Source organism: Oncorhynchus clarkii, chromosome 31 (genome assembly GCF_045791955.1).
Source record: "Oncorhynchus clarkii lewisi isolate Uvic-CL-2024 chromosome 31, UVic_Ocla_1.0, whole genome shotgun sequence".
Taxonomy (NCBI): Eukaryota; Metazoa; Chordata; class Actinopteri; order Salmoniformes; family Salmonidae; genus Oncorhynchus; species Oncorhynchus clarkii.
The window spans coordinates 28,728,877-28,756,027 of record NC_092177.1 but is presented as its reverse complement, the minus strand read 5'-3'; the positions used below and the strand labels follow the sequence as shown (position 1 = coordinate 28,756,027).

The 27,151-nt window shown below is 43.5% G+C and overlaps 1 protein-coding gene across 2 annotated transcripts; it reads left to right on the top strand.

Moving 5' to 3' along the window:
• The first annotated feature begins 152 nt into the window (after window positions 1-152).
• Window positions 153-27,151, top strand: LOC139390683 (rho guanine nucleotide exchange factor 6-like). 2 transcript variants are annotated; one of them, XM_071137976.1, is made up of 22 exons: window positions 153-438; window positions 2,890-2,973; window positions 6,826-6,910; window positions 10,109-10,227; window positions 10,511-10,715; window positions 10,854-10,906; window positions 11,053-11,147; window positions 11,307-11,402; window positions 13,783-13,905; window positions 15,334-15,472; window positions 15,895-15,954; window positions 16,816-16,962; window positions 17,888-17,974; window positions 18,070-18,151; window positions 18,937-19,052; window positions 19,317-19,481; window positions 20,445-20,465; window positions 21,425-21,518; window positions 22,383-22,484; window positions 22,977-23,076; window positions 24,369-24,423; window positions 24,597-27,151. In XM_071137976.1, the coding sequence occupies exons 1-22, from the start codon at window positions 274-276 to the stop codon at window positions 24,717-24,719; spliced, it is 2,316 nt and encodes a 771-aa protein (XP_070994077.1). In that variant the 5' UTR covers window positions 153-273; the 3' UTR covers window positions 24,720-27,151. The 2 variants fall into 2 exon arrangements, with proteins under 2 accessions (XP_070994077.1, XP_070994078.1); XM_071137977.1 differs by lacking the exon at window positions 20,445-20,465.

Below are 27,151 nucleotides of genomic sequence, written 5' to 3'. Positions count from 1 at the left end.
ATTGGAGGCACAAAGCATTCAACCGTAGCTCAGAATTCACCTACAGTGTCTCAGGTGTGGAAGGGCGAAAGGTTATTGCATAGGATGGAAACCACCATCAATATAGGTATTGCTACAGTGCTTGTTATTAACCAGTAGGGGAACCCAGTACTAGTATAAACGGCGTTTTTAACAAGCAGAAGTGTTACACGGATGTGGGTAACATTTTGATACGGAGTTGTGTAATTTGGCGCCTTCGGTGGGGATGCATAATAAGGAGGGTTAATTGGAACCATGAACCCAGAGGAGCAGACCGTAACGTGGCTGATATCATTAGGGGTGCTTAATTCACCCAAAAAGAACATAGCTGACCCAGAAGAATTTCTGAAAACATCTCTGAAAGATGGGGTCGTCTTGTGCAAACTCATGGAGCGGCTCGTGCCCGGCACTGTTCCAAAGGTAAGCAGAACATTGTTACTGCAATGTTATCCGTGCAACATTCTAACGGTGATAACGGAGAAAAGTAATATTTACAAAGTCAACAACTTGAACCGTGAGACGAAAACACTGGCTACGCCAGTGGAGGGATTGTTTGAATCGCAAGGGAGGGGTTGTTTGAATAAATTACCAATCCCCACTGGCGTAATGTAACTTCAATAGTCTAATTAAACCAGCGTGGAATACATTAATATGCAAATTTAAGATGAAATGTATCAATAATGTAAAAGAGTGCTGAACTCCTATGGGTTTGCATGCATTGCTGACTTCCTGTCAAGTGAAAAGTGTTTCCGCATTCTGAAAATGACGAAACATGTTCCAAAACGCGTATAATTATGTAACCAAAGATGCTTATATTCAGGTTAATGCACATTATACTATGCAAAACCTGTGCATTTTTAGCAGGTATATTCTTTTTACATTTCGGGAACCAGACAGGAATGTATTTTGTACAGATCAGCTGAATCACAGATGTAGAACAAGGAACACAGCCTACTTGGTTAATTTAACAGGCTACATTAGGCGGAAGGCATTCTTGTAACTTAATTGTAGGCTATCCAATTCAAATCTGATGATTGTCACTGACTAGAAAAAAATGTTTTGCACTGCATTTTCGATTATGCTGAGTCGGTCTATGGCCCGTGACGTGAACAGGGAAAAAGGTGGAGGAGGAGCGCCTTTCTCAAATCGAACTGCAATCAACCAAATCAATCTGCGCCGCTCGGTCCTATTGTCAATAAGGCAGCGTGGTGAATGGTCCAGAAACATAACATAAAATCAATCACTTTTAGATGCGAAAAGAATCTTACTCATTACACCGCGTGCTTAATTAGGTCACTTTTGTTTGGTGCCGACTTCGCCGTGGGATTTGACCGGGGCACCTAGCTCTCGCCAGTGAAAGAACACCCCTGCCCGGGCCAGATTGGTAATGTACTTTTATAATCTCCCGGCACAGACAGAAGTGGACTGGCCACCCCTCAGAGCCTGGTTCCTCTCTCAAATCACATTTTATTGGTCACTTACAGTTGGTCACGCAGATGTTAATGCGGGGTGTAGCGAAATTTGAAGCTTTCCACTTCTCCACTGTGGCCCGGATGATATGGATAGGGGGGTGCTCCCTTTGCTGTTTTCTGAAATCCACAATCAGCTTGTTGACATTGGGTGAGAGGTAATTTTCCTGGCACCACACTCACAGGGCCCTCACCTCCTCGCTGTAGGCTGTCTCGTCATTGTTGGTAATCAGACCCGTTGTTTTGTCTGCAAACTTAATGATTGAGTTGGAGATGTGCATGGCCACAAAGTCATGGGTGAACAGGGAGTACAGGAGTGGGCTGAGCACACACCCTTGTGGGGTCCCAGTGATTGAGGATCAGTGAAGTGGAGGTGTTGTTTCCTACCTTCACCACCTGGGGGCGGCCTGTCAGGAAGTCAAGGACCCAGTTGCACAGGGCGGAGTTCAGACTCAGGGCTTCTATGTTTCTTCTTAGGTTCATGCCCTTCAAGGGAGTTTTTCTTAGCCACCGTGCTCCTACATATGCATTGCTTGCTGATTGGGGTTTTAGGCTGGGATTCTGTATAGCACTTTGTGACATCTGTTGATGTAAAAAAAGGGCTTTATACATACATTTGATTTGATTGATGGTTTCCACTATTTACCACAGCCACAAAGTAAAAATGGTCGATATCGTAAAAAAAAAAAACATAAATATGCTTTTTGGTCTTTATTTAATGTCAGGGTTGGGCATAAGGTTATCTGTGTGGTTAAGGTTAGGTTTAAAATCACATTTTAACAAAATCAATTGTAGAAATAGGCGGGGTTTATGACTTTGTGTCTGTGGTAACTAGGGACGGCCCAAATTAATCGAATCCCCTCATTTGAGGAATAATCGAGGGGAAGAGGCGAAGCGACAGGTATAATGGGCCCAAAATCTGTCTTCCCCAGCAGGTGTTTTTTTTTCTTCGCTCATCAAGTGAGGAGTTTTTGTATGGAGGTCAATGAGTGTTATTTTTCTGTTGTTTATTTCCCGTTTAGTTTATTATCTATTTCACTTGCTTTGGCAATGTAAACATATGTTTCCCATGCCAATGAAGCCCCTGACATTGAAATTGAAGTTGACCGTTCCAAACCATTTTTCCCCGATCAGAGCTCGTTTTTTTCCGAGTTTCCAGTTGTCATGAAACCGACACAATATTCCTGAAAGAGAGACGTAGGAAGAGTCCACCGTTACTTTGTTAACCTGTAAAATATCAACATTCGAAAGGATACAGTGGATTGTGACTTTGTTTATTTCCTCCCACCTTGAGTTGTCATTTGCATCTACGCCTGTAATAGTAAACTAAAAAAATAATCCATTATATATTTATATCCAAAATAGGCTATATTTTTATACATTTATTTTATGTCTGTTTTAGTACTGTCAGGAACCGAGGAACGAAGCTGAATGCATCGCCAATATCAAGGAGTTTTTGAGAGGATGCACATCCTTGAAAGTAGAGGTAAGTGATTTCAAAGACCTTGGTTGGTAGTGGTTTCATCTCTCTTCTATATTGACATGTTTTGTTGTATGATCATGTGTTTGTTGTTGTTGGACATTTTGATTTGAGTTCCTTGCTGAATTCTTGTTTATAGCTTTAGTAAACATTTTCATACAAACAACAATAATTTATTGCCAAAATGGTTTGCTTATTTGAGGACTGGCCTCTCCACGATGTACATAACTGTCAGCTGAGCAATTCGAAGCGGTGATTGGAAAATAATACTGCATAATTGTGGCAATAGAGTCAACTCAGGTTTCTGTCAACAAAAGCTTAACTTTCCTACATTTGTTTTGCTGTGACTTCAGCATAGATTTGTTTTCCTCTGCAGGCAGTATTTTTGTGACATGTCTCTTGATTGCCATGTGGAGTGGGTTGCCCTCTTAAGCAAGCATGCTGTCAGTCACTCCCACAGAACACACACACAGATGGGTTTGTTGATGGGTCTCAACTAAGACTGCTTGTCTTAAATAATGCCGCGTTCAAGTGCTAGTCGGAACTAGTAAACTCTAAAATGTATGACTGGTTGAACGTGGCGAACGTTAAGTACAAACCGTAAGCAAGACGGACATTTCTGAGTTTCCTAGTTCTGACTATCACTTAAACACGGCATAAGGCTGGCTCCACTGTCTACTTCTGCTTGAGCAGTGTACATTGAGCAGTATGCATCACATTGCTTGGTTAAACAGCAATAGGAAATCTAGCTGTACTCCCTAAGTGAAAATGATCCCCCCCCTTCAGCCATGTGACATTGATATTTACAGTGCATTCGGAAAGTATTCAGACCCCTTGACTTTTTCCACATGTTGTTACGTTATAGCCTCTAAAATATTATTTTTTTTTATCATCAATCTACACACAATACCCCATAATGACAAAGCAAATTCAGGTTTTTACATTTTTTAAATCTAATTTATAAAAAACAATTAAAACAGAAAAACCTTATTTACAGTTGAAGTTAAATACATCTTAGCCAAATACATTTAAACTCAGTTTCACAATTCCTGACATTTAATCATAGTAAAAATGCCCTGTCTTCAGTCAGTTAGGATCACCATTTTATTTTAAGAATGTGAAATGTCAGAATAATAGTTGAGAGAATGATTTATTTCAGCTTTTATTTCTTTCATCACATTCCCAGTGGGTCAGAAGTTTACATGCGCTCAATTAGTATTTGGTAGCATTGCCTTTAAATTGTTTAACTTGGGTCAAATGTTTCGGGTAGCCTTCCACAAGCTTCCCACAATGTTGGGTGAATTTTGGACCATTCTTCCTGACAGAGCTGGTATAACTGAGTCAGGTTTGTAAGCCTCCTCCCTTTTCCTCCAAACATAACGATGGTCATTATGGCCAAACAGTTCTATTTTTGTTTCATCAGACCAGAGGACATTTGTCTAAAAAGTACGATCTTTGTCCTCCTGTGCAGTTGCAAATCGTAGTCTGGCTTTTTTTATGGCGGTTTTGGAGCAGTGGCTTCCTCCTTACTGAGCGGTCTTTCAGGTTATATCGATATAGGACTCGTTTTACTGTGGATATAGATACTTTTGTTCCTGTTTCCTCCAGCATCTTTGCTGCTGTTCTGGGATTGATCTGCACTTTTCGCACCAAAGTACGTTCATCTCTAGGAGACAGAACGTGTCTCTTTCTTGAGCAGTATGACGGCTGCGTGGTCCCATGATGTACTAGTGTTTGTACAGATGAACGGGTACCTTCTGGCATTTGGAAATTGCTCTCAAGGATGAATCAGACTTGTGGAGGTCTACAATATATTTTCTGAGGTCTTGGCTGATTTCATTTGATTTTTCCATGATGACAAGCAAAGAGTCACTGACTTTGAAGGTAGGCCTTGAAATACATCCATAGGTACACCTCCAATTGACTCAAATGATGTCAATTAGCCTATCAGAAGCTTCTAAAGCCATGAAATAATTTTCTGGAATTTTCCAAGCTGTTTAAAGGCACAGTCAACAAACTTCTGACCCACTGGAATTATTGGAAAACTGACTTGTGTCATGCAGAAAGTAGTTGTCCGAAACGACTTGCCAAACCTATAGTTTGTAAACAAGAAATGTGTGGAGTGGTTGAAAAACAAATTATAATGACTCAAACCTAAGTGTGTGTAAACTTCTGACTTCAACTGTATTTCCAGCACTATGAGTGATGATGCACATAATAAGAGGGTGTTGGAAGTCCTTTCCTCCCTATGCATTACAGTGACTGCCCCATTGGACCCTCAGTCATGCCCTTTCCTCCCCAACCCGTATAAACAGTCTTTTCTGCTTTTGAATCACATTAAATTACTTTTTTTCAAACCAACTAATCAGCCAGGCTCGCTACCAAGTCAAGTGGTTCGGGGGAGAAACGCAGGCTGGTCTGTTGTGGTTTGGGAGGTCCCTTCTGCTTTCTTGCAGCGATCGCACTTCTCCATAATTACAGGCTTGGGGGCAGTTCAGGAGCTCACGACCGTAAGGATTTGGAAAGCCCCTGTACAATGTGTCATCTTGACTTTTTCCAGACCATTGCAGTTCATACTCTGGCCAGTCACCCTCTCTCCCTCCATGTTTCTTAACCACAGCCATGGGGCTGTCATGTGACTGGACAAAGACCACATTCACACAACTTTCACTTCTGTTCCGAGATGCAGAAATGGGAAGCAGCAGCGACGGCTTGAGTGACGGCTAACTTGACGAGTTATGGTCGACTACAGTATAGTTGAATTTATAGATCCTGAGCCTATGGTATTATTATTTTTATAGACATACAGTTGTAACGCCTGCGAGTCACATACTACCCTGGCCCTGCTCAAGACTTTTTGACAGCAACAAACAAGTTTGATTCCTGTGTCATATGTTAGCTTCAGATTGTTCAACTTTTATGTCACTGTTTTAATGTTTGTATCCTTGCTTCGTTTCTCTGTAGATGCTTGTTCATTTTTGACAACAACAACCGATTTGATACTTGTCAATATCACACGCTACCTCAGTCTGTCGTCTTGACATGGTTACCAGATAGGCCACACTTCAGCTTTGAAAAGACTATGCATGAGTCAGTCAGTTGTGTTGGCTCTGAAGGGCTAGATAGTGAACAGATGCCTCGTGCTCTGCTACCCTCTATATTTAAGATGTTTCATTTGAAGTGTGAAACCATAGCCGCTAGAGGAAAGATGATAACCGGCTGTCTGTGAGGCCCGGGAGACAGACAGAGCGAGCGCTCGGCGTGCATCGAAGGACAAATTTGTTTTTTATTGAACCTTTCTTTAGCTCGGCAAGTCAGTTAAGAATAAATTATTATTTACAATGACTGCCTACCCCGGTCAAACCCCCCTAACCCTAACCCTAACCCTACCCCGGTCAAACCCTAACCCGGACAACGCTGGGCAAATTGTGTGCCGCCCAATGGGACTCCCAATCACAGCCGGTTGTGATACAGCCTGGAATCGAACCAGGGTCTTTTGCACTAAGATGCAGTGCCTTAGACAGCTGCGCCACTCAGGGACCATCCAAATGAGGAGAGAACCATCTGTTTTGTTACCAAAACCACTAGGCCACGAAAAATATGGGTCACATTCAAAATGTCTGTTTTTCTCTCCGTCTTCTTGTGTGTAAGTCACATCCCATTATGTGTTGTTGCTGGGCTGCGGTCAGGATTCTCTCTGTGTGATAATCAGCCAAGCAGTATCTCCTACACCTTTGTTGCTAATGATTTTATACCTACTTCTTTTCCCCTGCTGATTTTAGTCTGTCATATGAGCAGCCAGGTATTTTGTTTTTGAATTGAAAGTGTCTTCTTTGTGTCGGTCTCCTCTCCTGCCAGGGATTTGAACCAGAGTGCCTGTACTCTGGCGAGAAATTTAACAAAGTGCTGACCACTCTGCTGGGAGTCAACTTTGCCACCCAGGGTAAGTCTAATGACTGTATTTATTTGCTGGGCCTTATTCAGGAGGATGCACAGCTACAAAACAGTCGGATAGAAATGCACTGGGTAAAACAGGCATTCCTACTTCACACATTATCTCTCTCTTTCTATTTTTAAGGTTGTAAACAATGTACCCCACTGAATAAGACCATAATGAGCTTAAGGTTAAGGCCAAAATAAAATGTACTCACCTGCCTTTATTATCATGCAATATTGTAATCATTGATGTGTATGCTACGTTTGCATGACTAACCTGTCTGCTCTCACTCGCTGTAAGCTCTAGTAGAAAACTGAATCATTTTACAGCTATGTGCTAGTGTGTGAACTGTGTAGTGCTGAGACTCGCATTGACCACATTCAACGTGGTGGTTTAAAATATACTGTGTGTGTGATTGTGTGTGTGTGTGTGTGTGTGTATAAAATGAATATGTATGTGTCATTTTTTGCTGGATTGGTCCCAGTAGGCCTGGTGAATCTTAAAAGGTGCCCTGTTCACAGACAGCTGGCATGGCTGTGTGTCTGATTCTGAGGGCCTCCTGCAGAGTACCATATTTACTCTGATGACTACCATGGCTCTCATGTCCTACTGAACATGCCTTGCTCTTTTCTGTAACATTGCATTAGAAGGCACCTGGCTCAGCCTGAATAAGACAGTTGTAAGGAAGGGAATTTACATGGCAGAGAGCTATATGATGAAATGGTATTTCATGTCAAAGCAACAGTGCAGCTAGGCTATAAGACATCCACGTGACAAACAGCAAGCTGACACAGTCACTCCAATCGATACACTGTTTTGACTTTCTGCTAGCGCCAAGCTTTTGCTGCTAATTCTAAAAGCCACCACTTGACTATATCCAATAGTGTCGTTATCTGTTTGAAGTTGTCTTAGCGCCGACCCTCATCAGAGAGCATCCATGCTAAAGGCCGGAGCATGACGATTGGACCAGAGTCTCTCGCTCTCTCAGCTTGAAATGGAATAGTCTTCAAAATGCCTAGTGCTGTTGAGTTGGGCTGGGTTAGTCACACGCTCTTTAATGGGTTCAAGAAAAGGCATCTCTCTCCGTGTTTCTGCTTATCATGATCCTCTGACAGGCCTCAGTACTGTGTCTCTCTCCCTGTGTTTCTGTGTGATTGTGTGCACGTTCTGACAGTGCAGCTGCGAGAGGTATTGGTGGCCAGGCCACGAGGAGGGAGCTGCTGACAGTACAGGGCTTGTTGGGGCATCTCACTGCGTGTGTAAAGGGATGTGGAATACTCACCCCCTCACAGCTAAGAGAAACACAAGCATTCCTTCTATACTGGCCTGCCGTTAGTGCTCTTTTCGTTTTTTCTTCTCCTCCCCCCTATCTGCAGTTGTAAAGGGATGGGGAATGATGGTGATGTCCAGGTTGGCACTGACTCTTGGCGGTGCCCTAGAAATAGTTGGCTGAACCAGTATGGATATATCTATGGAGTGCCCTCCAATTATTAAAGAAGAACTCTGAACCACCAAAGCACACCGGTCATTTCATATCCGGACAGGGATTTCCTGTTGCCCACATGGCCAGATCTACCTTGGAAAATGTCTTTATTTATATCTCTATTCTCGGGTCTAAAAGGTTGAAAAAAAACATGATCCTGGTGCTTTTTCCTCCAGTCATTTTTAGACTGTAGCGATACCTCTGCCAATCTCACTTTATCAATTCTCTTTATAATGGTCTGTGTGACTAATAGGATATATAGCTAATCTTGCGTTCCAGATGGTTGGTTCTCCATCAAAACATGTATAAATAGCTTTGTGATGATCTGCTCCTATATTGAAAGGAGATTAAATGAAGGTTTTACTCCGGGACACTTTCCCCCGTTGGATAGTAGATGTAGACTCGGTACCAGCCGACAAGGTTGCAAATGTTTCATGTAAAGTCATGTGTTGGTTCATTTAGAAAGTATTCTCTGTCACCTGCCGACATCGGTCCAGGTATTGATCTAGTAGTGTGTTGGCTCAGTTGTAATGGATCGCTATGGGTCCACATAATCCAAAATATAAATGCAGCATACAACGAGTTCATATAGGGGAATCAGTCAATTTAAATAAATTCATTAGGGCCTAATATATGGATTTCACATGACTGGGCATAGATCCACCCACTGGGAGCCAGGCCAAGCCAATCAGAATGAGTTTTTCCCCCACAAAAGGGCTTTTATTATAGACAAATACTCCTCAGTGTTTGAGATAAATAAACTTTTGGTATGTATGGAACATTTCTGGGATTTTTAAAATGTCAACTCATGAAACTTGGGACGAACATTTTACGTGTTGCGTTTTTCTATTTCTGTTTAGTGTAGTTGTTGACTTAGGTTTTGCAGCAGGCATTGGAAGAGGTTGTGGCAGAGACATGCCCAGCTCTGTTGGTACTGCTGGAGCTAGAAGCTAATGCATCACGGTGCCTGCAAAGGGAGTCCTCTCACAAGACTACTCCTGTCAGAGAATACTGAGAAGAGTTTATTAGTCAGCTCTTTGAAGATGATTTTGTCTACCTGCCAGTGTTATTGTCCAACTCAAACTACCATCCACGCCATCGGTTTACTTGAGCACATTTAAGGTATAATGAGCCATTATGTCATTGATGTTGGTCAATGATAATATACATCAAGGTTTCTCAGCTTGTCTGTGTTAGATGGCTGGTCTGGGATCAGTGTGTGCTAGTTGAGGTGATGTGAGGTGATTCTGTCAGCTAGGCACTGCAGACATCTGTGTGCCCACTGTCCCTTGGGGACTCCGCAGAGCTAACAGCCTGCACTGAAACACATTGTCATCAACAAGCTGCTAGCACTGCACAGCCCAATGCTTCAACGGTCTGAAATCCATTTAAACTGACGACTGAAGTGTGTGTGTGTGTGTGTGTGTGTGTGTGTGTGTGTGTGTGTGTGTGTGTGTGTGTGTGTGTGTGTGTGTGTGTGTGTGTGTGTGTGTGTGTGTGTGTGTGTGTGAAAGACAAGTATTTCTGTCATCTCATCTGTTATGAGTAGTGAATTGTAGAAATAAAAGTGATTTTGTACTTGATTAAAATAATTATGTAAGTTGTCGTATTCAAGGACACTCACAAACATTTATATAACCTCTGAGTCCTTTGCAGTCACATTACTACATGGTGGATCATAATGAACTATTTAAGGTGTGTGTGTGTTTCCTCTTCCACAGACTGTGGCACTGAGAGGTCATGTCCCCAGTCCGGCACACCTGCTCCTAGCCAGTCCACCACCTCACACACACACACCTCTTCCAGGTCCAAGTCCCTGCGCAGACAATCCAAACCAGTGGTAAGGTCGCACGCACACACACACTCAGTCACATTAGTCGTTTGTGTGTCATTCCATGTTTGTAAAAGGATGACCCTGACAGTGAAACAGACCTAATTAGAATTTTTTTTGTAGCATATGCTGTTAACCAGTAATTACAAATATATTCACACTCCTGTACGCCTGTCCTGAACGGCTTGTACACTTGGCTCACATATTACATAAATGCATAGTAAATCAAACTTTCCCGATTGGTTAAATTGTATATACGAGTCGGTAACTGACAACTATTCTACCCAACCAGGAGATGTCAGAGAACGGCGGAGGCGGGATGGTGCTGGTGAAGGCGCGCTTCCAGTTCAAGCAGAACAACGAGGATGAGCTGTCCTTCAACAAGGGAGACCTGATCAGTGTGTCGCGCCAGGAGGAGGGCGGCTGGTGGGAGGGCTCGCTCAACGGCAAGACGGGCTGGTTCCCCAGCAACTATGTCCGCGAGGTCAAGCCCTGTGGTGAGTAGGGCTGGGAAAGAGTCTGTGGTAGCATGCTGTACTAACACTAGACTAGATTATGATGCTTAGCACAACACTCATTCTGTGTGCTGTTTGCTGCTCTGTAACCTTGCCCCCCGACTACCTTACTTCTTGCAGATAAACCTGTGTCTCCTAAAGCATCTCAACTGACCAAGAACTACTACACTGTGGTGAGTGGGCCCTCTCCCATTGTATCTCCCTTTTCTACAGCTCCATATTCACTGGGCCACTACAGCTTTGCTTAGCGGAACAGTTTAGGCTGTGTCAGCGTTTCTGTCTCTAATAGGATGTGGGTTATTTAAATGATCTTTCTCAGGTGGTGCAGGACATCCTGGAGCATGAGAGGGAGTTTGTCAAGGAGCTGCAGACAATGTTGAGCTGTTACCTACGACCCCTAAAGGCCAGCGACAAGTAAGCTCAGCGAACAAGGATGGGTGTCAATTCATTCAGATGCAAACTGTTGTGGCATTGTGAATCTCTCTGAATGACCCATGCAACATGCTGTTGTTTTTAATAGGTATATCTGTTCTACTCATTGTAATTATATGTTCTCTGCTGTGTGGTGTCCAGGCTGAGCATTACAGACAGTGGCAGTCTGAGTGGTAACCTGGAGGAGATCCTCACCTTCCAGCAGGGTCTGGTTCTTGCTCTGGACGAGTGCACCAAGTAAGTGTACAGTGCATTCGGAAAGTATTTAGACATTTTGTTACGCTACAACCTTATTCTAAAATGGATTAAATCGTTTTTTCACCCACTACACCCAATACCCCATAATGACAAAGCAAAAACTGGTTTTATAAATTTTTTCAAATGTATAAAAAAAGGAAATATCACATTTACATAAGTATTCAGACCCTTTACTCAGTACTTTGTTGAAGCACCTTTGGCAGCGATTACAGCCTTGAGTCTTCTTGTGCATGACGCTACAAGCTTGGCACGCCTGTATTTGGGGAGTTTCTTCCACTCTTCTCTGCAGATCCTCTCAAGCTCTGTCAGGTTGGATGGGGAACTTCGTTGCTCAGCTATTTTCAGCTCTCTCCAGAGATGTTCGATCGGGTTCAAGTCCGGGCTCTGGCTGGGCCACTCAAGGACATTCAGAGACTTGTCCTGAAGCCACTCCTGCATTATCTTGGCTGTGTGCTTAGGATTGTTGACCTGTTGGAAGGTGAACCTTCGCCCCAGTCTGAGGTTATGAGCGCTCTGGAGCAGGTTTTCATCAAGGATCTCTCTGTACTTTGCTTCTTTCATCTTTGCCTCAATCATGACTAGTCTCCCAGTCCCTGCCACTGAAAAACATCCCCACCGTATGATGCTTCCACCACCATGCTTCACTGTAGGGATGGTGCCAGGTTTCCTCCAGACTAGACGCTTGGCATTCAGGCCACAGAATTCCATCTTATTTTCATGAGACCAGAGAATCTTGTTTCTCATGGTCTGCGAGTCTTTAGGTGCCTTTTGGCAAACTCCACGTGGGCTGTCATTTGCCTTTTACTGAGGAGTGGCTTCCGTCTGGTCACTCTACCATAAAGGCCTGATTAGTGGAGTGCTACAGAGATGCTTGTCCTTCGGGAAGTTTCTCCCATCTCCACAGAGGAACTCTGGAGCTCTGTCAGAGTGACCATCCGGTTATTGGTCACCTCCCTGAACAAGGCCCTTCTCCCCCGATTGCTCAGTTTGGCCGGGGGGCCAGCTCTAGGAAGAGTCTTGGTGGTTCCAAACTTCTTACATTTAAGAATGATGGATGCCACTGTGTTCTTGGTGACCTTAAATGCTGCAGACATCTTTTTGGTACCCTTCCCCAGATCTGTGCCTCGACACAATCCTGTCTCAGAGCTCTACGGACAATTCTTTCAACTTCATGGCTTGGTTTTTGCTCTGACATGCACTGTCAACTGTGGGATCTTACATAGACAGGTGTGTGCCTTTCCAAATCATGTCCAATCAATTGGGTTTTCCACAGGTGGGCCAATGAAGTTGTAGAAACATCTCAAGGATGATCAATGGAAACAGGATGCACCATAAAATGTATATAGTATATATTGTAAATTTATATGGTATGTATAAGCTGGAAATACAGGCCCAAGCATTGTTGTTCACTATTTTTCTCCAATTGGGAGAGGGGTGGTAGGGTTGGAGGGAAATAAAGGAAATATGTGTGTGTACCTTTCAAAAGTTTGGGGTCACTTAGAAATTCTCTCTCTACTCTGGTTAGAGACAGTTTGCGCTGTTCTGTGAAGGGAGTAGTACACATCGTTGTACGAGATCTGCTCTGCTTGAGGCAACTGAATTGGTCCAATCACATTACCCTAACCCAATGCCTAATCTGTGTCACTACACTTTCTGCCTACTCCGCTGTTTCTATCAGATATTCTAGGGATAATTGTTTTTGTTGTGATGTACTCGTAACTGACAAATAATGGAAACACTTGAGTAAATGAGGAATACAAAGTATATTGAAAGCAAGTGCTTCCACACAGGTGTGGTTCCTGAGTTAATTATGCAATTAGCATCCCATCATGCTTAGGGTCATGTCTAAAAATGCTGGGCAGGCCATTATTTTGGCTACAATGCCCCAATAGGATGACAATGCCCACATGGACAGGGCACGAGTGTTCACTGAATGGTTTGATGAGCATGAATACGACGTAAACCATATGCCATGGCCGTCTCAGTCACCAGATCTCAACCCAATTGAACAGTTATAGGAGATTCTGGAGTGGCGCATGAGACTGCATTTGATCACCACCATCAACAAAGAATGGTATCACATCCTTCCAATAGACTTCCAGACACTATGCCAATAATCTATGCCATGGTGCATTGAAGCTGTTTTGGCGGCTCATGGTGGCCCAATGCCCTATTAAGACACTTGGTGGTGTTTTGTTTATTTTGGCAGTTACCTGAAGCTCTAGATGGGGTGGCCTCAGGTTACTATGCTCCCTCTATTGGACAATATGTAGAATGGAATCTGAAACTAAACATACAGGAACAACCCAACTGTTGTCCTAGTAACTAACACAGCCACTTCTTTCTGTGTGTGTTGCAGGGTTCCAGAGAGCCAGCAGCGATTGGCTGCCTGCTACCTCAACCTGATTGGTCAGATCAGGAGGCTGTACCGGTCATACTGTTCCAGTCACCCCTCGGCTGTCTGCGTACTCACTGACCACAGGTCAGTCCTTACTGGCATCTCAGTTCTGCATGACATGCATCTGCATTTGATTGACATTTCACTGCAAATTAACATGTCCATCAGTTTAGTAATGCAAGTAAAATGGAATGTCTTTGTGGATAACCATAGGCTATAGAAGAGTCGCTGCAGTTTCTCTTTGACCCACTAGGTGTCATACTTTCTCTGGAAATGTAGAGGTGCAACAGAGCGGTGTCTCAAATCAAATTGTATTAGTCACATACCTCGAATACAACAGGGGTAGATGTCACCTTACAGTGAAATGCTTACTTACAAGCCCCTAACCAACAGTGCAGTTTCAAAAAGTATGGATAAGAATAAGAGATAAAAGTAACACGTAATTAAAGAGCAGCAGTAAAAAATAAATCAAATAACAATATATACAGGGGTGTGCCGGTACAGAGTCAATGTGCACCGGTTAGTTGAGGTAGTATGTACATGTAGGTAGAGTTAAAGTGACTATGCATAGATGACAACAGAGAGTGGCAGTGGTGTGGGGAGGGGGTGCTATGTGAATAGTCTGGGTAGCCATTTGATTAGATGTTCAGGAGTCTTATGGCTTGGGGGTAGAAGCTGTTTAGAAGCCTCTTGGACCCAGACTTGGCACTCCGGTACCGCTTGCCGGGTGGTAAGAGAGAGAACAGTCTATGACTAGGGTGGCTGGAGTCTTTGACCATTTTTATGGCCTTCCTCTGACACCGCCTGGTACAGAGGTCCTGGATGGTAGTGAGCTCGGACCCAGTGATGTACTGGGCCATTCGCATTACCCTCTGTAGTGCCTTGCGGTCGGAGGCTGAGCAGTTCCCATACCAAGCAGTGATGCAACCAGTCAGGATGCTCTCAACTGTGTCTTTCTTGTCCGTTGTAAGTGACCTTTTTTAGTTTGTGGCCTCATCATTCATATCCCCTCACTACAATCAGCCAGGCCCTGAGGCTCTGTGAACAGTTAATCACAGCGCTGTCCATCACATGCAATGTAGTTGTAACGAGCAAACAGAGCAATGAATCAAGTGGTTGTGTAATTATTATGTTAGTTACGCAATTAATCATGTACACTATTGTGGAACTGGTGTTTCCCCCCCCCCCCCCCCCCCGGTCTCTTTCTGCGCAATTGTTAATGTGAAAACATGCACTGCAGAGACAAGAGAACACTGTCATGACACACACAAATACACACAGGAAGCTGCACACAGGATATCTATAGTTGTGGTTATGTTCCAGGCAGGTGAGGCACTTTTGATTTCACACTGAACTAATTAGCATCTTTCATACTGTGGGATCCTTTTCAGCTTTTTTCTTTCACTACCAAACACATTCAACAAATCTAGATTTTTTTCCCCCCAAGGTAGAATATTTTCTCTCTCTTTACAAGGTCACCCAGCAGTAAAACTGTGTGTATGTCTGTTGTAGTGAGGAGCTGGGTACGTTCATGGAGAGCCAGGGGGCCAGTCCGCCAGGCATCCTGACCCTGACCACCAGCCTGAGTAAACCCTTCATGAGGCTGGACAAGTATCCCATCCTGCTGCAGGAGCTGGAGAGACATATGGAGGTAGCCTAGTGGTTAGAGTGTTGGACTAGTAACCGAAAGGTTGCAAGTTCAAATCCCCGAGCTGACAAGGTACAAATCTGTCATTCTGCCCCTGAACAGGCAGTTAACCCACTGTTCATAGGCCGTCATTGAAAATAAGAATTTGTTCTTAACTGACTTGCCTAGTTAAATAAAGGTAAAATAAATAATAAACATTAGGCCTCATCTGGAGCCAACATAACTCTCTATAAGCCCATCTATGGATCCATAAGCAACTGAGATTTAACTCACCTCCGCTGTTCCAGATGTCACTCCCCAATACCATGTATTGGTATCCCTCCCAAACATCTTAATGTATATTGATTTATACATTTTTAATTGGGTATTGTGTAAGATATACTGTACATTATTTAAATGTTTATAATTTGTTGACTATCTTGCAGGAGGCCCACCCGGACTACAGTGACATCTTGAAGGTTACGGTGGCTTTTAAATGCTTGGTGGTAGGTACAGAACCCCTGTGGTTCCTCATGCAATGTTTAGGTAGACATGGTCCATAGAGATTAGCCGTGTACACTGAGCACTGTATCAACTCACTAGTCTACAGTAGCATCATCTAGTCTATATTACCTAACACACTACCAAGAATCATCACTGTCTGTCTTGATGAAAGCACACTTAGCTATTTGAAACTACCGAAGGCTGTCCTTCTCAGAAGATTGGAGATGTTGTATAGGTCGTATGTTTCCAAACTGAGATGGAGCATCACATAAAAGACACTCTTCCATGAGAGAAATTCTCAAGATGATACGCCCATCTCGGTTGTTTTAATGAAAAGAAAAACACCATCTTGCTTCCTGTGTAATATGTCCTCAGTGAAAAACGTTTTCCTCTGGTGGGTTGTGGACTGAAATAGCAGCATGATACACCGTTTTCTGTTGGAGCAGTAGTTTGAGAGGAAGTTTCCACAGTGTGGCTGAGAGTTTGCGGGGAAGCGTTGACTCACACACACTGTAGTAGTCTCTTGACGTGTGAGGTGTGTATTTGAGCATATTTTGGGTCCACCAGCCCTATTTACGTGAACCTGGTTGGTGTTGATTTGTCATTTTGTCTTTGAGAGATGGGGAATCCCCCTTCTGGTCCCGGTAAACTGTTCTCTGTAACTCACCTTTTGCACGATGCACAGTTCCTTTATACCTGTTGCAGCATTGCCATATCCTGGACATTTTTACATTATAGTGTGGAAATGCTTACTAAACCAGGCTTAAAACAGCTTCTATCTTATGGTTAATCTATCCAGCACACATTAACAGTGTTTCAATTTCTCATATGAACTATACAGTAATGGACACCTCTCCTTTCAGACCCAGTGTCAGGACCTGCGGAAACGTAAGAACCTGGAACTACAGATCCTGTCGGAGCCAGTGAGAGGCTGGGAGGGAGACGGCATGAAGTCTCTGGGTCACGTGGCCTACATGTCCCTGGTCCACATGCAGAACGGGACCAATGAGGTGAGAGCAACAGATACAGGTGTCCCCCAATATGAAGTGTTAGGATCTGGGGAAGGTAAGCCTATCCTAGATCTGTGTGTAAGTACTACCCAGAGAGAGTGCTACAAGACCACCTCCGAGAAGGTCAAAGTTCAAAATAACAATGTTTTGAGCAGTATGAACGGTGGTTAGGCGAATAACGAGAAAAGGGAGGTAGACTAGTAACATTCTCTGCTTGACGACCAGGAAATACAATTTCCAAACAGCTGCCTGTTTGTTCCTTCACAGGTTTAGAGTTGATACAAGGACCGGTTTCCCCCGAATTGTATTATTTCAGCTCCTGTGAATAGCATTTCCAAATGACTGAATTGCCACATTATTTAGCACAGAGAACAGTCTATGATTAGGGTGGCTGGAGTCTTTGACAATTTTTAGGGCCTTTCTCTGACACCGCCTGGTATAGAGGTCCTGGATGGCAGGAAGATTCGCCCCAGTGATGTACTGGGCCGTTCGCACTACCCTCTGTAGTCCTATAGATGAGACCTATATGCTGATTGCCACCCCCTCTCATACGTTATGCCTATGTTAATTTCATTATGAATCAGAAACCCCAGACTGGCCATATATAGAGTGGAAAGCCAGTCCCCCTCCCCCGTAGTGTGGTTTCTGTGTAGGGGTCGACTATGAGGATCTGAAAGCTGAGAGGAATAAATATCTGGCTGTGTTTTGGTCTGATTGAAGCACCACCTGACGCCAATCAAACATATTTCAAACCTATTCCCTGTTTTCTTTACTTTTTAACTCAAATCAAAAGTATTCGTCATGTACATAGTTTACAGCAGGGATAAAAGGTGCACCGAAATTCTTATGGGCTATCGCCCTCACCTGTGTCCGTGGGTGTCGTTGTGTGATTGACTCTGTGGCGCTGCTTGTGTGTTCCCCATAGGAGAAGGAGGAGCGCTACCTCATGATGTTTCCCGGTCTGCTGGTCCTGCTGTCTGCTAGTCCGCGCATGAGCGGCTTCATATACCAGGTAACCTAATGCGTCCCAAGTATTGCACTCAATCTGGGGAAGTGTGTCAACCCCCCCCCCTTCTCTCTCTGTCCCCCCCCCCCCCCCCCCCCCAGGGAAGGCTGCCGCTGACAGGCTCCACAGTCTCCAGGCAGACGGAGGACACGGAGAACGGCCACTACACCTTTGAGATCACAGGTACCGTAGGTTAGCGAGGGAGCCTTGAGTCATTTAGCAGACGCTCTTATCCAGAGCGACTTACAGTAATGGGTGCATACATTTTCATAAGCTTTGGTGTGGTCTGCAGTTCCATCAAGTAGATTAATTCTAGTGAGTTTGCAATCAGTGCCAAGGATTGGGTTTCCTGTGAAAGGCCTATATCTTAACACACTGGTCCATTACGCTCTACACGTCAGTGGGTCGAAGGTCAGTAATGCAGTTGCGCCTCATTTTTAGCGAATGAATGGAGGATTTCTTACTTAACATCCTTCTGACAGAGCATCTTCCTATTATATTATGTCATTCTCATTCCAATCCCTTCTGTACAAACGGTGTAAAAACCTTGATTCGTCTCGGTTTTAATGATGCAGTGACTCATAACGTTCACTGAGGGAAAGGGAAACGATGCTACATCAATGAGTTACGTGAAATTATCCGTCATAGCGTTAATGCAATGCAATCATTAACATGCCAGGGCTGCAGGGAGAACCACTCCTCCTAGTTGTCTTATTTACTTGCCGCAGGACACAGGATTGGCTAACAGTTAAAAAAAAAAAAAACATGACCCCATAATCCAGTTTTTCATCCAGTCGCGACTCGCCAGCTGTCATGGTGGACGGTTATGATTCATGCCAGGTGCCCTATATGTGGGCATTACGAAACGCCTTGAAAACAGTTTTACCCACCCCTAACTCTAGGTAACCCCGCCTGAAACTTCCCTGCAAAGTGCAACCCACTGAAGTGTGTGTGTGTGTGTGTTGCAGGAAGCACAATGGATCGCATCACAGTGTTCTGCAGTAACCCCCAGGAGCTGCAGGAGTGGCTGGACCATCTCCATGCCTACAGCGAAGGAGCCAGCCCCGTGGGCACCATTATCAAGGTAAAGACATGGGCACACTGTTCATGATTTCTTTCTGAAAAGATGCAGAAAGTGGCGTTGCGTAGAGAATGTTCGCTAAACAAGATGGCTGTGTTGTATTTCCCTCTAGACTTAGTATCATAGTATGAGAACATCTACACCACTTCATGTATCCAGAACTCTCATTGCGCTGAACCATTTGAACATCCACTGTACTTCACACATGGCTGGCACTTGCATTCAACTTGCATTGAACCTCACACATCCCATCTCTCTGACTGAAAGCCGGTCAGTATGGTGGGCACCCCCACTCACCTGCCCAGCTTCAGCACCCCCAGCCAGGCCAACCGGGGACCCCTGGAGCCCCCCAAGACCACCAAGCCCTGGTCTCTGAGCTGCCTGCGCCCCGCCCCACCCCTCAAGCCCTCCGCTGCACTGGGCTACAAGGAGGTAGGCCAACCCAGACCTACAGAATATCCCTCTATCTCTTTGTTCTTCAGTCTTGATACCTGAGAGCTGCAGTGTGAGCAGGGTTTTGTTCCAGCCCAGCATTAACCCTCTAGAGTCTGGAGCTATTCAGGTTCTTGATGAATAGCTGATTACTTGAATCAGGATATAGTGCTGGGTTAGGACAAAAGCCTGCACACACTAAGTTTATTCGGAGCCTGGGGTAAAGAGCACTGCTTTAAGTCTTTTACGGTAACATGAGGTAACGAACGGGTCCATGGAAAAACCCTGTCAGATATAGCTGTTTGTGTGGGCAGAGCTCTTACCAGATGAGTAGGCAAACGGGGGTCCCAGATTCTATATAAACACAGTGTATAGACAAGGTGAGGGGGTTGTGTTGGTGATAAGTAACTACATTCATTCCAGTACAGACTTGTCTTTTGAATGGCGCTTGTCTGGCTGTCAGGTTGACCTGGTGGTGGGCTGCACCAGCTGCTACTCCACAGGGTCGGGAAGTGGTCACTGTGCAGTGAGGTCGAGCTCGGTCACTGACCGTTTATTTTGCCAGAATAATCCTCTTAAAAATGGTTATCGTTTTGCAGATTCCTGAGATCCATGAAAACGTTGACAAAAAGACGTTGCGTACAATGACGTAGGTTGAAAATAGGTCATTTGTGGTGAGATTTCACGATATTCTAAAGCTAGAGTGCAGCATTATCCACTATGCTCTATGCTCCCAGGGTTAAAGCAGCTATTAGCTGCATCTCCCCCTCCCCTCTCTTTTTCTCTGTGGAATCATCACTCTGTTTTCTTCATACTGCAGGATGGAGGGGGGGGGGGGTACTGACATTTTCACCGTTCACCCTCTTCTAATTTCTCCCACTTTTTTTTCCTTCTCATGCATCTCTCTATATCTCTCTCTCTCTCTCTCTCTCTCTCTCTCTCTCTCCATACTGGCTGCTGTAGAGGATGTCTTCTATCTTGAAGGTGAGGCTAGATCTATCGCTCTCCCTCTGTGTGGATGTGTGCGTCCATGTGCTGAAGTGGCATGTCATTGCTCTGTTTGCCTCTTCCTCTGCTGTAAGCTGTTGGTTTCCTGTGTTCTCTGCTGCCTTGTCTGTCTTTTATCCCCGTACACACCAAGAGCCTCTGGCAGACGTTCTGTTTTCTAGGTAACACAAAGCTATTTCTAGGTAACGGATACAAGTAGAATTTGATGCAGAAACACTCACCCCCACCCCCTACTTTTTTATAAAGAATCAATCTTCCCGCTTTTTAATAGGTCTGTTAGGGAGCTTTATTGAGATGGACACATTGTGCATAAATGTGTGTGTGCTTTATTTTCAACGAAGCTGCTTCTTGTTGCACCTTGGCTAGCATATGATCAAATAAGAAATAATAAATGGCAGTTTACAGGTTAGAAAATGGGAGGGGTTACATAAGAGGGTTTTATAATGGTTCATTAATGGTAAAGGTGATTCATTATAGCAGACGTGATGACATAGGCCACACAGTTAGCACCAAGTGTGTGACATGGTTGTGCTAAAAACTAAATGTGTTAATTAATGACTCGGAGGGGACAATTTTTATTTCTAAAAGTAAACTGTTAAAAATAATACCAGGGTTGTGTTCATTAGGCACCAAATGGAAGAAACCTGACTGAAACGCGGAGTGGCTACTTAAATTGTAATTTTATTTTCCCGTTGCGTGCCCTAATGAACATGACCCAGGTTTCTTTGGTTACTGCTGTCCCATGCTTGTGGAACTTCTAAGACTTTGTCACCGTGTATGTTTTCGTCTATGGAGGCAATGTGTGTGTGTGTGTGTGTTACTGTAGGCTTGCATTTACTGTGATGTTTTTCCCCCTGGCTTGAAGGTGTGTGTCACTGTGTTGGCTATGACTCTGTGTACCATACCCTCCTAACAGTTCTCTGTCACTCCTACAGGACTCCAGTAAGAGCTCTGGGCCCATTAAGAATTTCTTCCCAAAACGCAGAGCAGAGAGGAAACATTCCGACGAGGAGTTCGTCTTACGGAAAAGTAGGTTTGATCATTCCACTCTAGGAAATGAAACCATAAATGTGTTGCCACCAAGGAAAGCACAGATTCACACTCTGCGTGGCAAAATACAGTCGCTGCCTAACCAATGAACTCATTTCTCTCACTGTGAATCGACACTCCAGTGTAATTCACTGCACGTAACTCAAAACGCATGTCTCATGTGGTTCACGGTACCTCACACATTCAGTGTCATCGCTAGTTGAGACATCCAGCTCCTAGTAACTGTCCCGCTAAATCTCACTTTTTAAAGTTCACAGTCCGTTAACTCATACCTAAATAATGTTGTTGACTCATCCTATACTCATATTTGTGGCCAAAGTGTAAATAAAATAAAAACACTTTAGGAAAAAAAATACAACTCAAACAGACTGTTTAAAAATGCTTGCTGTTTCCTCATTAAATGTGATGTCAAGTTGGCTGAGCTGGCCAATCAGCTTTTTACTTGCCATTTAATATTTTTATTGATGGTATACACCCACACTGTTCTGTTGTAGCCCTTACCATTCAAACACAGAAAAGCTGCTTTTAAACATACTTAATTACCATTTATTGGAAGGGAAACTATTTCACTCAATGTAATTAATTATAGGTCATATTTCATAGAAATCTGGAAAAACTACACAGTTAATTTAAAGTAACTGGAACAATGAGAGGGAAACTGACCATCTGTAGCAGACACACAGACAGTTACCATAGAGATGAAGCAGCTAAATCAGTTGTTCCTGTCTGTCTGTCTGTCTGTCTGTCAGGTCTGTGTCAGTTGAATGTTGGAATTTAAAGTCAGTCTTTGTGGTTCAGAAGGCTCCTGACTCCCAGTTTCCCTTGTGTGCCTTTGATTGACAGGTACAGCTGCTCTGGAGGAGGATGCCCAGATTCTGAAAGTGATCGAGGCCTACTGCACAGGGGCCAGCCAGCATCAGGCCAGCCAGCATCAGGCCAGCACAGGTGAGCCGAAGAGAGTGTCTGTCTGTGGGCACGCGCACTTGTATGCATCTGTGTGTGAGGGATTATTTTCAACCTGTCATAAATGTAAGTGTGTGTGTGTGTGTGTGTGTGTGTGTGTGTGTGTGTGTGTGTGTGTGTGTGTGTGTGTTATACACACACTGGCCACCCCTCATAAGGACTGGCCACCCCTCATAGCCTGGTTCCTCTCTAGGTTTCTTCCTAGGTTTTGACCTTTCTAGGGAGTTTTTCCTAGCCACCTTGCTTCTACACCTGCATTGCTTGCTGTTTGGGGTTTTAGGCTGGGGTTTTATACAGCACTTTGAGATATCAGCTGATGTACGAAGGGCTATATAAATACATATGATTTGATTTATACAGACAAATCATTTATTTCAACAGGTCCAAGGTGTGTGTGCGTCACACCTTTAATGGCCCATAGATAGGCATGGTAATGACTCAGACTTACATGTGTGTTATTGTGTCTTTCTGCAGCGGTGAGGAAAGTGTGTGTCCCTCAGGTCCTTCTGCCGGAGGAAGAGAAGATCATGGTGGAGGAGATGAAGAACAACGGTCAGACAAGCATAGAGGAAAAGTAAGATGGCCATCACTCAGGAGAATAGACGTTTTTTAAACCATTACAACACTGTGCTTTAGGGCGGGGCGGTATACTGTCAGAATGGAGAAAGACTCATTTGAAATCACTTAATTGTTGCCCCCTAAGATCATGAACTACTCAAAGTATATTTTAGAACTGTTTTATTATTAAAAACATAAAATACCGTAAAAAATTTGAAAAATATGATATTTTGGCCAGATTGCCCAAAAGGCACTTGCACATCTGAGCTGTTTTTGTTGCAGGTGCATGGTAATAGTTGAATAAAATAAGAAACCCGCACACCGCTCTTTGTTGCAGGTGCATGGTAATAGTTGAATAAAATAAGAAACCCGCACACCGCTCTTTGTTGCAGGTGCATGGTAATAGTTGAATAAAATAAGAAACCCGCACACCGCTCTTTGTTGCAGGTGCATGGTAATAGTTGAATAAAATAAGAAACCCGCACACCGCTCTTTGTTGCAGGTGCATGGTAATAGTTGAATAAAATAAGAAACCCGCACACCGCTCTTGATAGTGTCACCGCTCTTTAATAAGCTTAAGTATCGGACACACTGCCTTAGCACCATTATGTAGACATAGCTCCACCCACATCCGTTCCACGCATGGAATGGGGTTGGAGTCAAGAGAACCAATAAGTGCTACCAAATATAACAATGTGCATTTCATAAATATTTGAAATAGTGTGTACATTTAAACGTATTAAACACAATGAGGACATCGAGCTACCAAGCAAGTTTTCATAAATCATCAGGTACAGCGCAAGAAAAACGTCAGAGTAAACTGAAAGGGGGGCATAATTCATGTTCACATTTTACAACATAACATACATAGGCATTTCATCATTAAGACCTCTAGGAAATAATGTCTGGAGGGTGAAAATCCGAAAACATTCTCTTTTACTCAGAGTATTATGTATATCACATGGCCATATCGCCCAGCCCTACTGTGTATGCCCATGGATCTGCAGTTAGTTTTGTTTAGGTGGTCGTTTCAACACATCTAATACGATGCTTTTTCAAATCTGTGGTATTTATTCATCCAGTTAAAATTAAGAAATGTATATCTTTACATAATAACGTTAAGGTGTTAGCAAGTGGTAGTTTTGCCTTGAACATTGAGAAGCAAGAAATTGCCTCGTCAATATTTGTGAAATTATGTTCGACTGCCTGGAACACTCAAATTCCAAAGCCTTTGTCAAAGAACATAATGTGACATTAAGATATGCTGCTGTCCCACTTTCTGATAACCTTTTGTTTCTGCACTGGCAGGAGTCTGGTTGATGCAGTATATGCTTTAAAGGATGAGGTCCATGAATTAAAGAAGGTAAAACAACAATTGTTCATCTAATGTTCACTCTGAGAAAGGTAAAGGCTGACAAGCCATTTTTGCTAAGTCGTGTTGGTGTAGTGGGTAATTGTGGTTTGTGTGGGTTCATACTTGTAGGTGTGTTCTCACATCTGTGCTGTGTAATATTTAACTTGTATGGGTCTTGTCAGGAGAATAAGTGGATGAAGCAATGTATGGAGGAGGAGCAGAAGTCTCGTAAGGAGCTGGAGAGAGTGGTCAGGAAGTTGGCCAAGCAGAAGAACGACTGTGCTTGGGAGGATGGAGGGCACTGAACAACTCCCCATACCTACCCAACTACCTACCTACCTAGCCCGTGTGTGTGTGTGCGACTGTGTGTGACTGCCTTCAATCCCTGCAACACAGAAGGGTTGGATTCATGCATCTGGACAATGGTTAGCAACTCTCTGGTCTGACGCTTGGGGGGGGGGATAACCAGAAGCAAAAATTCTGATTGGTTGCCTCCCGTCTACTGGCACTGGTCAACTCTGATGGAGCTATTTTGGACAAAGGAGAAATAACTACTGCTCTATTGTCACCAGCTGCATCGCCACTGTGGACTATTGGGTCTACATTTTCAATAGAACATCGAATGGGAACGAGAAGCCATCTTTCGGTTCAATGGGGTGTTCTCTTGCATGTACTTGTTTCTGCAGGAGAGCGACTCCCTCTGCCATAACTAGGGCTCATCTGGCCCACTCTACATCTGTTACAGCCCTGTTTCTTTATTTTGGTGTTGAGGACACCCCTTGCAGCCTTGTCGGGAAAGAGTGAGGCTTGCATCGAGCTTTATTGAACATCATTGGCATTTTGAGATTGCACGTTCTAGACGTGAGACTCTGCGTCTCCAAGCTGTTTCATAATCCTCAGAGCTTTAGCTTTTCATTTCAGATGGGTGAGACCTATCCATGGACTATAAAACAGTCCTCTAGCTCATGGTAAGTGGATTTCAATACCGCTCATATCCAAGCTGGTATTAACATTAATGATTAATGTCCTTGACTGTGTTTCTTACAATCTGCGCGGATGTACAGTATTTTTAAGATATTGTTACACATTAGATGTGACGATCAATATATAGGCCAAAGCTTTCAGGGATATAGATATATAACAAATAGAACACCTGTATATGGTGTATTGCGTATAAAATAGACATGTAAAGATGACAACGGTGTGGCCTATACTTTCTTACCGAAACGATATAACAATTAAATACATGTACTAATAATACATAGCTTTGCTTTATTCGGGAGTTAAAGAATATATATTGCTTATTTATTTTCCATGAAAACATTTCATTATGTAGGTAGAGATGTGTGTATTGTATGTAGGTTATATGGTACTGGGAACCCACTTGGGGCGGTCTCTGGGTTTCTGCCTTAAACCAACCCGCACCGCAGAAACCACCTCTACAGAATGATCAACTAAGGAAAAAAAATTTTAAGTGATCTTTATTTATTTGGCATTGTCCATTGGGGAAGACAAAACACAACCCATTTTGATTTTAAGAATTTGGTACCACAGGAACAATGTTATTTGTACTTCGTAAACTGTGTCCCACAATGTGAGTTAGGGTTACATTCCAAGGAAGTCTCATTGCATCAGTGTCCTCCGCCCGTTTTCACAGAGCGTCTGAGTTGGACTGCTGTTCTAGGATCAGGACCCTCCGGTCCATTTTTATCTTAACTAATTATGGTCTAAAAGGGAACAAAGACGATCCTTTTCTTGGACGGTTTGTAAATTTCGTCCCTGGTCCGTCGTTCTTATGCTTCTTCCAGGTGAGTTAATGCAGATGGAGATATGTCCCCACTTTGATTGTGTTGATGGAGAGTGTAAAGTATGAGTAGTGGGATCAAGGGCCTCCTGATCACAGTGGATTAAGTTATGAGGTACAGAGGAAGTGGCAGGGATTTACATGCACAGGTTTTCTGTCATGTTTCACATTTCAATGGGACTGAATGGCACTGTTTAGACGTTCATGGGGACAGGTGAGGGTCGTGTGACGATTCAATGTGGAACCGGGCTTTGATGACTTATGTCAAGGCCTTCGGGGAAAGATTATTCAGTTGAATCACAGCACTTCCTCCCAGGATGACGCGCAGTGCGTGCACTGTAGAACCTGGTGTCAACCTCATACTGCAGAGTATGAACTTCATGAGAATGCAATGTGACCACTTCAGTAGGACTGTTTTCACTTGAGTGTCACTCTGAGACAGTCAGTTGGGCAGTAGACCAGATTGTATAAAGAGACATATCTCTGTTAATGTACAGTGATGACTCATTCACCCACTTAACCAAAATGGGCCTATTGCCTTGTCCCTGTTTCCTGGCCACTGTGTTCTCTGTAGTCCTGATGTATAGCAGCATACTGTTACAAGCTGTTGTGTTCAGGTCCCACGGTCTGTCAGGTCAGATCCACATGTTTTGTCACCTGTACAAATGTCCTTCAGGATCATTTGTTTATGTTTTATTGCTGAGATTATTTTTTAACATCAATATTTTTATCAATGCATTTTATTTTCTTCATAAAGTGTCTTAAACTTTTCAATGTCTGGTAGCCTAAGTGAGCACTTCGACTGTATCATTTGAAAAAGTGGTTTGATGCCAAAATTCTAACTCTATTGTAAGGCATTTAGTTTCTTCTTCTAGTTGCGGCATACTTTCATTTTTTCAGTATGGTCATTCTTTTAATAAAAATCTAACTTGA

Excerpts from the sequence above, each read along its gene's own strand:
- LOC139390683 (XM_071137976.1), top strand. The coding sequence starts at position 274 with ATGAACCCAGAGGAGCAGACCGTAACGTGGCTGATATCATTAGGGGTG. Across the intron at positions 10,228-10,510 it reads GCAGACAATCCAAACCAGTG|GAGATGTCAGAGAACGGCGG; the intron begins GTAAGGTCGCAC and ends CTACCCAACCAG. Across the intron at positions 10,716-10,853 it reads CCGCGAGGTCAAGCCCTGTG|ATAAACCTGTGTCTCCTAAA; the intron begins GTGAGTAGGGCT and ends TACTTCTTGCAG.